This window comes from Polypterus senegalus, chromosome 14, assembly GCF_016835505.1.
Source record: "Polypterus senegalus isolate Bchr_013 chromosome 14, ASM1683550v1, whole genome shotgun sequence".
In the NCBI taxonomy this organism is placed as follows: Eukaryota; Metazoa; Chordata; class Cladistia; order Polypteriformes; family Polypteridae; genus Polypterus; species Polypterus senegalus.
This window is the reverse complement of record NC_053167.1, coordinates 9,768,118-9,780,333: the sequence shown is the minus strand read 5'-3', so window position 1 is coordinate 9,780,333 and position 12,216 is coordinate 9,768,118. Positions and strand designations below refer to the sequence as shown.

The window sequence follows — 12,216 nt, the reverse complement described above, 5'->3', positions numbered from 1 at the left end:
CGTGTGACATCATCACGCCTCCCACGTAATCACGCAGTACATAGAAAACCAGGAAGACCTCAAAAAAGCGCTCAAGAAAACATGCATTATATAATTGAGAAGGCAGCGAAACAATAAGAAGCGAGCGAGTGACATATACAACCATATTGATGAGTTCTGCTACTTCGGAAACAAAGCACGATGTAAACCTACACTTTAAATTAAGTTCATAGACAGGCTGCCTGGCGTTTGTAATTTAGTGCCTGCCCATATAAGGCCGTCCGTCAGCGGCAATCCAATAGCAAACTGCCACGGGTAAATATTCACGGGTGAAGGACTGTGCTTATGGAGAGGAAGATGAGATGGTCAGGGTGGTGTTTGACACAAACTCAGCGAAACTGCGAGAGAAAGTTTTAAGTGCCAGGACTAAGGTAACATTAAATAAAGCTATGGACATAGCACGAGATGGCACCAGCACAGCTGGGAACCTTCCATGCAAGTACACCGAGTGGCTCACGTGAACTGACGCAGTGCACAGATAAAAGCAACAGTTCCAAAGAGCTGAACAAAACCGAATTACACAATTGAAAAGGCAGCAAAAATATGAAGCGTCTGATAAGCATATTCATAAATGCAGCTACTGTGGAAACAAAGCACACGGTGGAAAAAGTCAATGTCCCGCTAAAGGAAGACAGTGTAAAAACCCGTGCATGCAGTGTGTCAGGTCTCAGATAAAGAAGAAGAAGAGCTGTTTATTGATGCAGTAAGAAACGAATCGATGAATGAAACCTGTCATCTTTACAACGATTGACAAACACGGAATGTAACTTGAACACAACACATCCTACAAATACGAACCTGATTGAAAGAAATAATGATAATCAAATCCTTGATGACAGCAACACTCAGTAACACTCACAAAACAAATACTGTATATTGACAGTCATGTTACGTTATTTTTAAAATGTTCCCTTTTCTTTTCTACCTTTTTAACACACTACTTCTCCGCTGCGATACGCGGGTATATATATATGTATATATATATATCCCGCTCTACATACTCGAATAATGGATACTTTATTCGCCATCAATGATTGTTTTGGTAAAGCCATACTCAGTGTATTCATTAGATGAACGGTAAAAAAGTAAGAGCGAGGGGAGGATGACTCATTGAGGCATGCAGGCTGTAGTGCGCCAACTCTATCTGAATTGCGCGATCACATTTGAAAAATATATCTTTTCAAGTTCTATTTAGTCCATATGTGTCAAACTCAAGGGCCGCAGGGCCACATCCGGCCCGGCGTAATTATATCCGGCCCGAGATCATTTTATATACTGTATTATTGTTATTAATGGCCCGGGTATATGAAGCGCTGGTAACACAATAAACTACAGATCCCATAATGCAGCGCTTCAGCTGCCTTGCCGAACACTTACCGCATTAATCAAGTCTACCTTATGATGCTGCAAGTTATTGCGAAGCTATAGTTATTGCGCACTGAGTTTGCACGGCGCTTTGGTGACTTTGAAGAACAAAAAAAGTCCGTCTACATGCGGCTCGAACCTTGTGCATGTTTGGTAGCACATATCTGTGTGAGAAGCTCTTTCAGTGATAAAGACTAACAAAACAGCACACAGGAGTCGCCTCACTGATGAGCACCTGCAATCCATCCTGAGAATCTCCACAACACAGAACCTCACACCAAACAGAAACGAACTTGTGGCCAAAAAAAGATGCCAGGCGTCCAGCTCTAAAATGACATATGAGCAAAGACAACTGAATGATTTGATTTGTTATTGCACGTAAGAGCGGGAGTCAACCGTTTTAACAAACAGTGTATTGCACTGATACGAAATAGCTGTGTGTGTATATATGTAGATATGTATGTATATGTATATATATGTTTATATATGTGTGTGTGTATGTATATATATATATATATATATATATATATATATATATATATATATATATATATATGTATATGTATATATATATATATATGTATATGGATTAAATTAATTTTTTTCCTCAGAATTCTAGTAAAGATTGCAGTAGCGCAAACAGATGGAAATTATTACTTGAAAATGGGGAAAATAATCACCACGGACCAGGTGTCATGGGAAAAAAAGCAGGATAAAGCGAGGTCAGAAATAAAAGACAGTAGAAAACAAAGTAAAACGTCATAAAGAGGTTAAAAAACAAGGGGGCCAAACACATGCAGAGCAGGATAGAGATAATGAAAACTGGAATTCAAAACACTCAAAAAAATGTAGCAACAAAACGCATGCAGAGCGAGATACAGAATATAAAAGCAGAAAAAAATGAAAGTGCCAAAAAATAAAGATCGCATTAAACAAACAAATAAAAAATTATTACTCGGAGAAATAACGATTCAGTATTTGAATTTGGGACTTTCAATTGTTGTCAGTTATAATCATCAAAATTAAAAGAAATAAACATTTGAAATACATCAGTCTGTGTGTAATGAATGAATCTAATATACAAGTTTCACTTTTTGAATGGAATTGCTGAAATAAATCAACTTCAGCTATCCTGAATTATGGTACAAAGCCATTAAACACATGTCTCACTGACCTCATTAAAAAGATTTAGCACATTGGGATTTAAAAGATTCCAAATGTTGTTTTTACAGAAGTTCTGAAGTAAAAGTGAAACTAATGAAATAGCAACAATTCAAAGAAAAAAAAATCTTAAAAGTGTGTATCATGAAAAACCAAAAACGGGGGTTGGCAAGCGAAGCAAGCAGGAGGCAAAGGCCCCTAGTGTATATATGTGTGTGTTTGTGTGTGTGTGCGTATGTGCATATATATATATATATATATATGTATATATATATATATATATATATATATATATATGTATATATATATATATATGTATATATATATATATGTATATATATATATATATATGTATATATATATATATATATATATATATATATATATATATATATGTATATGTGTGTGTGTGTGTGCTATACTCCTTTAACAACGGTCAGTAAACACAACTGCAGGGATTTCTGTAGACATTAGTTTTAAAGTGCCGATAGGACATATAAAAGTAAATGAAAATGTATACATAAATTATGCTATACATTAAATTAAGACCAAATGGCAAAAGAGGAAAAACGGATGAAACTCTAGCCTATCAAGATTCCATTGACTACAAATATTTGAGATGACTGTCTGTAGAAAAAGATAAATTCCAGTCTGGTGTCTACCTGGCCCCTCCATGGAAATTCTACATTGTACTTCTGTGCAGGCTAGAGGCTTTGGTTTTGCTTGAGTGCAGCCAACTGTCTTGTACTTTTTTGTTTATTTTAATACTCAATGTTAAAATCTAGAAGATTGTCATTAATGCCTTGGATGCTGCCACATTCTCCCCATTTCTAATAAAGTGTGTATGTACCAAGGATTCGTTAAAAGGTCCACAATGTGGTTCTCCTCTATGCTACAGACTGATAAGATTTGAGATATAGGATTTAAATCTCTATTTGTTAGCTTGTTTTTACAACAGTATTTGTCTAAGTAAATCAGATACAGATTAAAGAAAATTAAGAAAAAATTAAGAGCTCATAAGAGTAAGTCCCATATGCAAGCTATATTCTTAACTTATCAAAACCTTCAATTACACATTCTAGATAACCATTTCATGTATTCCTTAACACTGTTACTTCAGAGTTGAGCTTCTCCACTGTCTCTACTGAATATTAAACACACTTGCGGTGTATTCACATGCGTAAGGAAATATGAGCTACTAGAAAGATATTTCATGTAAACTCTCTTCCAAGTAGTAGCTCTCAGTAATCCATTTCACCAGTAACTTTGTTACCCAAGTTTGACAAGGTATGATGTAACTCTCACCTCTCACTTCATTTCATTATACTAAAATGGTATTTGGCAGTTGCCTTATGGAGCAGTACTGTGCTGTTTTAAAAGGTTTCCTTCTCTTTTTCTTTTCACACACGTAATTTTGAGAAAAGAGTTGCGCAGCTTGAACTACAAATCAATAGTGACCTTGCAATCTCTTCCAAACTTCAATTAGAAATGCACGTGAACAGAACAATATAAGAATGTCTGTCATCATAAATGTCATGTCATTTTTCTAACCTGCCTAATCCAGACCAAGGTTGCAGGGGGACAGGAGTCTATCCCAGCTAGCATAGGGCACAAGACAGAAACAAACCCTTGATGGGACAAACACACACACAGGCCAGTTCACCAAACTTGCATGTCTTTGGATAGTGGGAGGAAACCAGAGCACTGAGAGGAGACCCATGCAGATGCACAGGGAGGACTAAGGACACAAACCCTGGTCACCATACTGTGAGGCAACAATGCTACCCCTGTGCCACTATGACATCCTTCATCACAAATGGTATCATCTAAATTTCCCATAACATTTTAATGCATCTTAATACCAAAACACAGAGTTATATGTGCTTGGAGGAAGCTGCTAATCAGCCTTTATATTATTGATTGTCTAGATTTTATATTGTATGTAAAGATTTTTTTTATATTATTGGCATTAGGAATGGGCTTCTTATCTGGAAGCTTTTGTTTCACAGGTCTGACAACAGAGGAGTAATTTTTTATGATTTGGGGAACCACTTCCGGCAGCTTGGTTCAAAGCATCTATGGAGACAGGTAGGTTTTCCACTTCATTGGTTGCAGTGAGGTCGGTATTTTTTGCTTTACTTTAAGGAGCTGCACTATAAACTTTCAGAAGCTGAAATTAAATGTTAAATCCTAACATAAAATAGTCCATGGATACTGAATACAACTTAACCAAAACACTAAAATATCTGGTCATCAACATATTTTAATTACTTCCTCATAAAGCTGACAAACGATTTTTTTTTTTTGTTAGTGAACTTTAAATGTTTTTCTTTTTCCAATGTACCACTGTAGAAGCTGCTTGCTATGAACTCTCTGAGCGAGTCTGTAAGGCTGGACCCTCCCTGTACCAATTCAACAGCAGCCACCACATACTTGAACAATGCATATGTAAAGCAGGCTCTCCACATCAGCCCTGAAGCACAAGATTGGCAGATATGCAGGTATTTACAGGACACAGGACTGGCACTTTTGTACTCATTCAAATGATTTCACTTCATGTGGCTGGGGAAAGCACCAGCTCTCAGGCTTAATGCTGCTGTGCCTTTCTAACTTAGAACTTAACTTCGCTGCTTTGAATCCCCCGATCTGTTTACTTTTACAGCCTTTTTGTGCTTTGCATATGGTATGGTTCATTTTGTGTAATGTTATGTTTTGAAACTATCTGTTAATATTGAGCTAAAAATGGTAATAATTCTTTACTCATTTTAATGTTTTGTCTGCTGTTTGGGGGGCTCTGTCATTTTTTCTTTTTTTTTAACCTGTCTGTTTCTGACATCATTCTCTTCTTTGTTCTTTCATAATTGGTCATTTTTCTTATTAGACCCATTTAATCTTTGTGTTTAAGGTTTACTTTCATTTTTTTAGTTCAGTTTGGTGCTGGTGGTGTGTATCAGGTGGGCATGGCACAGAATCGAGATTTATTAAGGCATCTGCAAATTTGAAATTTTATGGGAAATGATGATCATTCAGCATAAGTAGTCAGTCCAGTTTATTTTTATGTAACACTCTTAGTACGGGGTGGCATGGTAGCACTACTGCCTCGCAGTATGGAGACCTGGGTTTGCTTCCTGGATCCTCCCTGCGTGGAGTTTGCATGCTCTCCCCGTGTCTGCATGGGTTTCCTCCCACAGTCCAAGGACATGCAGGTTAGGTGCATTGGTGATCCTAAATTGTCCCTAGTGTGTACTTGGTGTGTGTGTGTCCTGCGGTAGGCTGGCTCCCTGCCCGGGATTTGTTCTTGCCTTGCGCCCTGTGTTGGCTGGGATTGGCTCCGTGACCCTGTGTTTGGATATAGTGGCTTGGAAAATGACTGACTGAGTCTTAGTACAGGCTTAGAGCACTTGCATTTTATTATATTAACAGTGATAATGTACTAACAGTAAATCACCAGCTGATCATACAACCTTTACATACACAAACATAAAAAACACATTAAACACTAACATAAAACAGAGCAAGTTCAATGCTTAGGAGAAGCAAGTCATTTATTCTAAAGTCCATTAGCAGTAGAAGTTGGGTAAAGTCTGTTGAAAATAAAGGCAAGAAAACCAAAATCTCAAGTCAGGAGAATATATGAAGAGAATACACTGTTTGATTGGTGAGTGGGAGTTCACAGTCAAAAATAACTGACAGAGTCTCAATTTTACCATCAATTGATGCGGCTCAAACTTAAATGTTTTGGGGCATTTTCCAAAATGTTGTACTTTGCACTTCAGTAGTTAAAATGGTGAAGTGGCGTATTTGTTCCATATTGTGATTTGTCATAACTTTGCAATATGTTTAGTCGTTAAGTCGTTCAAACGGAAGAGTATTTGAAAAGTATGGTTTTGCTCATTCTTGGATGTTAGAATGTTGCAGCAGAGCAGTATATCAAATTAGCAGTAATTAGTCTTAATATTTAACTGAAATACCCAGCGTATTCACAGCGCATCACTTTTTCCACATTTTGTTATGTCACAGCCTTATTCCAAAATGCATTAAATTCATTTTTTTCCTCAGAATTCTACACACAACACCCCATAATGAGAATGTGAAAAAAGTTTACTTGAGATTTTTGCTGATCTATTAAAAATAAAAAAAAAACTGAGAAAGCACATGTACATAAGTATTCACGTCCTTTGCCATGAAGCTCAAAATTGAGCTCAGGTGCATCCTGTTTCCCCTGATCATCCTTGAGATGTTTCTGCAGCTTATTTGGAGTCCACCTGTGGTAAATTCAGTTGATTGGACATGATTTGGAAAGGCACACACCTGTCTATAGAAGGTCCCACAGTTGACAGTTCATGTCAGAGCACAAGCCAAGCATGAAGTCAAAGGAATTGTCTGCAGACCTCTGAGGCAGGATTGTCTCGAGGCACAAATCTGGGGAAGGTTACAGAAAAATTTCTGCTGCTTTGGAGGTCCCAATGAGCACAGTGGCCTCCATCATCCGTAAGTGGATGAAGTTCGAAACCACCAGGACTCTTCCTAGAGCTGGCCGGTCATCTAAACTGATCAGGGGAGAAGGGCCTTAGCTAGGGAGGTGACCAAGAACCTGATGGTCACTCTGTCAGATCTCCAGAGGTCCTCTGTGGAGAGAGGAGAACCTTCCAGAAGGACAACCATCTCTTCAGCAATCCATCAATCAGGCCTTTATGGTAGAGTGGCCAGACGGAAGCCACTCCTTAATAAAAGGCACATGGCAGCCCGCCTTGAGTTTGCCAAAAGGCACCTGAAGGACTCTAAGACCATGAGAAATGTGTGTGTGTATATATATATATATATGTGTATATATATGTGTATATATGTGTATATATATATATATATATGTATGTATATGTGTATATATATATATATATGTGTGTATATATATATATGTATGTATATGTGTATATATATGTATATATATATGTATATGTATATATGTGTGTGTGTGTGTATATAGTGGGTACAGAAAGTATTCAGACCCCCTTCAATTTTTCACTCTTTTTTATATTGCAGCCATTTGCTAAAATCATTTAAATTAATTTTTTCCCTTATTAATGTACACACAGCACCCCATATTGACAGACATCAATGATGAGACCAAGATAGAACTTTTTGGCCTTAATTCTAAGCGGTATGTGTACAGTCCCCACAGTGAAGCATGGCGGTGGCAGCATCATGCTGTGGGGGTGTTTTTCAGCTGCAGAGACAGGACGACTGGTTGCAATCGAGGGAAAGATGAATGCGGCCAAGTACAGGGATATCCTGGACAAAAACCTTCTCCAGAGTGCTAAGGACCTCAGACTGGGCCAAAAGTTTACCTTCCAACAAGACAATGATCCTAAGCACACAGCTAAAATAACGAAGGAGTGGCTTCACAACAACTCTGTGACTGTTCTTGAATGGCCCAGCCAGAGCCCTGACTTAAACCCAATTGAGCATCTCTGGAGAGACCTAAAATGGCTGTCCACCAACGTTTACCATCCAATCTGACAGAACTGGAGAGGATCTGCAAGGAGGAATGGCAGAGGATCCCCAAATCCAGTTGTGAAAAACTTGTTGCATCTTTCCCAAGAAGACTCATGGCTGTATTAGCTCAAAAGGGTGCTTCTATTAAATACTGAGCAAAGGGTTAAGGACCATGTGATATTTCACATACTTAGGACCATGTGATTTTTCAGTTTTTCTTTTTTAATAAATCTGCAACAATTTAAAAAATTATTTTTGTGTGTGGTGCTGTGTGTACATTAATGAGGAAAAAAAATTAATTTAAATGATTTTAGCAAATGGCTGCAATATAACAAAGAGTGAAAAATTGAATACTTTCCATACCCACTGTGTGTGTGTGTGTGTGTATATGTATGTATATATATATATATATATATATATATATATATATATATATATATAGGGTGACAGAAAAACGGTAACTTTTGAAATGTGTTGTGGCAGCCATGTATAGTTGGCAGCACTGCAGAACAGGGACCTTGAGCTGTAAACAATCTCGCCATTTAGTAATCAATTGCAGCTGTGCGAGAATTGTTCGGTAACCGTGTCATCTCAAGATTTGGTGACATTCCCTGGCCCTCAAGATCACCAAATTTGTCAGTTTGTGATTTTTTTGTTGTGAGGCTACTTTAAGAGTCGGTTCTACACGACTCGGCCAAGGACACTGAATGAATTAAAACAAAGAATTCAAGACGAAATTCGTGGTATCCCAGCTGAGATGTTGCAGCGATCAATGGGGAACTTCAACAGCAGATTGGAAGAATGCATACGTACAGGAGGACGCCGTCTACAGGACGTAATTTTCAGACATTGATAATTTGGATTACTGTCTCTTAAAAGGCAAGTTGTAGTGGTTCAATTGCCGTCAGTACATTTTTTTTGTTGGAAATCTTCTATTTTTATTGGGTTTTTCAAAAGTTCCCATTTTTCTGTGTCACCCTGTATGTATGTATATGTATACTGTATATATAGATTAATACAAATATTATTTGTATCCAATGTTGTATGTGCCCTGTTCTCTCTGAATATCTGTATTCCTAGCATGAGAAAGATGCCATATACTGTAAATAAAATGGTTTATTATTAGTATTATTATTTAAGAGTCAAAAGCAGGAGGGTTCCACATGTAGCTCAGTTTAGCCAGATAGTTTTTTTTTTTATTTTTAAATACAGAAACTCTCTCATGTTGTACTGTTAATCGGTTTCTGCTTTGTTTTCTGTGTATCTGTTCTTGCCTTGCGGGTTATCATGGCACTCTGTGCCTGCACTTGGTGAGGAGCGCTGTGCAAGGACAAAGTGTATCATACTGGAGGTGCTACCTGTCTCGAGTCGTCAACGTAGACTTCCACATTAACGTGTGCAGTGCACCATGCAGCATGTATGTCTGTGTTATATGCCGTTTGGTGTGGGATTTGTAAAAGCAGTGTTAATGTTTGTGATGTGCTATCCGTTGCAATGACATGGCAACCAAATGTGCACAGATGTGATAGATGATTGTACTTCTGAGGTGGCAATGATAGATTGGCCCTCTAGCTATGTGAAGAGGACCACTTGTATGATGTTTTGTATTTGTATTTACCCCCCCCCTTTTTTTTTTAACCCCACTGCATACACAACCTACTTGGAAGAAGAGGGTCCCTTATTAAATTGCCCTTCCTAAGATTTCCATTTTTTCTTCCTGCTTGTGATTTATGCTTCACAATTCTTTTTACAGCACTTCATTGTAGTCCACACTCTTTAAAAACAGCACAGTATGGATAGAGTTAGATGCAATTTAGTCAGGTCCAGTCACTTTTATAGTAACATCACTTAACACGAATGGACATGCAAATGAAATACTTCTGTGCAATGTCCACAGTAAATGCTGAATTTGGCAGCCATACTATAATAGTGCCCATTGGGATTTACTAAAAAGGAGGCTCATTTTGCCCTCTTGCTGTTTCACACCTGACTTTGTTGAAATGTGATAATTTTTTTTTCTTCTTTTAAATTTGGTTGCAGCGCTGAAGTAAACTTGAAATATGTTCGGCTCTATAAAGATGTTCGGGATCAGTACCTGAAGCTGTTGGGTGCCCTGGTAAGCTAAATGGATCATGTTTTTGAACTTAAACCTTAAAACTTTTGAACTATCTTTATTGAATGAAGAATGCTGCATTAAAAATAATAAATTAAAACCTGGATTTGCAATCTTGGATGCACTTTTTCTTAAAATCCTGCGTAGTTCCTCTCAAGAATATAAAGGCTGTAGGCAGCAGTTCACACTGACTACACCTGTGACAGAGGAAGCGGCCTAAAAAACCTAATGTAGACCTGCTTTTTGCCCCCCAACAGAAGTATCGCATACTGGTGTACAATGGTGATGTGGACATGGCCTGCAACTTTCTGGGTGACCAGTGGTTTGTTGAGTCTCTACAGCAGAAGGTGAGTTGTGTGTGTAATATCGTGTTTGCTTTCTCCTTTTCATAGCAAGATACCAGCTTTAACTTCCATGGTTGTGTCTCCACAGGTGCAGGTGAACAGGAGGACCTGGCTTTACAACAATGGGCAAAACCAGCAGGTCGGAGGCTTTGTGAAGGAGTTCACAAATCTGGCCTTCGTCACAGTCAAGGTCTGCTCATTTCTATTCAGTATTCACCCTTCTTGATTAAATCCACACATGATGATTTTTTGTATTTATTATGAATCCCTTCAGTTCATTGTTCCTCTAATAGTACCCCATCACCAGTTACTTACTACCACCATGCTCTACCACTTACTCCCTTCTTTTTATTTTTTAGAGTGTGTGCCATTTCAGCCCTCATGCTCATAGTTCTTTCATTTTTTTATGTCTCTGCTATCCTTTTATGAATATAACATTTGCTAATCCATCATCCAGTTTAAAGGGCACATCTTGGCACCATCAGGTGTGTGGCAAACAACTGCCATGGACAGGAGGATGCCAGTCCATCTCAGGCCCAGCTTCTTTTTATTTGTATTTTTTTTTTTTTTTAAGTTGTAGCCGTTCCCTTTTTTTCCTCTCTTAGACACATTGGACGTGGAGATAATATGAGTAATGAGGTCAGTCACTGCCCTGTATTGTGAGTAACCTGTCACTGACTCCTAGTCCGTTTTGTGCTGTTTTGCAGGGCTCAGGACACATGGTCCCTACGGATAGACCTATTGCTGCTTTCACAATGTTCAGCCGCTTCCTGAAGAATGAACCATACTGACTGAAGAGATGACCCAGTTACATGGTGGTTTTTTGTTTTTTTTTTTTTTGGAAAAAGCCAGGACTTTGTCTTTATCTCACTCTCTCACCCCTTGCTGGATGCTGGTGGGTGATGTTTATTTTGCATAAGGTTCACCAGGTTTTACCTCCATGCAACCCGAGTTAGTTTCTACTCTGCCCTGCTACTGTGATTATTTTCAGAATACTCCATGATGATTCTCAAATCCAGTGTACAAATGTGTACATTTTGCTAAGCACTTTCTGTCCCTGCATATAAAAGCTGCTGGGCCTCCTTGTCTTTGGCCTGTCATGTGGTGGATGTCACAAAGTCCTTCTGGTTTAGCTGTCAGGTTCTTCTGAGAAGATGACACAGTCAACTACTTAGGCAGAATGAGGCACTGGAGCGAACATGTGGCTTGCATCACATTCAACTTTTGTTAATTTCATCTGTTTGTATATGCAGAATCATTTTGCAATTTAATTTTTTGGCAGATTTTTTTAATTAAAAATATTTCTGTATATTGCGATTTCTTCTCGTTGCTGTCACTCCACATTGGTCGCTCGGCTGGCAGGTAGAAGTGAGTGAGTATGTCCTGGAGTAGTACTCCAGCCAACCTGGGGTTAGTTCCAGAATCGCGCCCAGTATAGGCAGTGGCTCCCTACAGACCTTATCTGAATTTGAAGATGGATAGATGCAAAGTGCAAAATATGTGGGATCCAAGGTGGTTGGGGTGCCTGAGATGCCCTAATTAACACTTTAGACTCCCTGAAAGCCTGGAAATAAAATTTAAAACCATAAAAAAAGTATATATTTCTGTATATTGTTACTTTTTCTTATGTTCAAATACCTTGGTACTTTCCATTCGGCTGTGGGCATGCCACCCTCAGTAGTGCAGGACGCAATGTCGGGT

At 38.3% G+C, this 12,216-nt stretch overlaps 1 protein-coding gene across 1 annotated transcript in view; it reads left to right on the top strand.

The window, feature by feature from the left end:
- The window catches only part of ctsa (cathepsin A), a 33,183-nt gene extending 21,069 nt beyond the window's left edge, over positions 1-12,114 (top strand). The window contains exons 10-15 of the mRNA XM_039735860.1: positions 4,575-4,653; positions 4,918-5,066; positions 10,099-10,174; positions 10,429-10,518; positions 10,604-10,705; positions 11,223-12,114. Coding sequence (XP_039591794.1) covers positions 4,575-4,653; positions 4,918-5,066; positions 10,099-10,174; positions 10,429-10,518; positions 10,604-10,705; positions 11,223-11,306 — 580 coding nt within the window. The 3' untranslated portion in view covers positions 11,307-12,114. The remainder of the gene's footprint in view (positions 1-4,574; positions 4,654-4,917; positions 5,067-10,098; positions 10,175-10,428; positions 10,519-10,603; positions 10,706-11,222) is intronic.
- Positions 12,115-12,216: the final 102 nt, after the last annotated feature.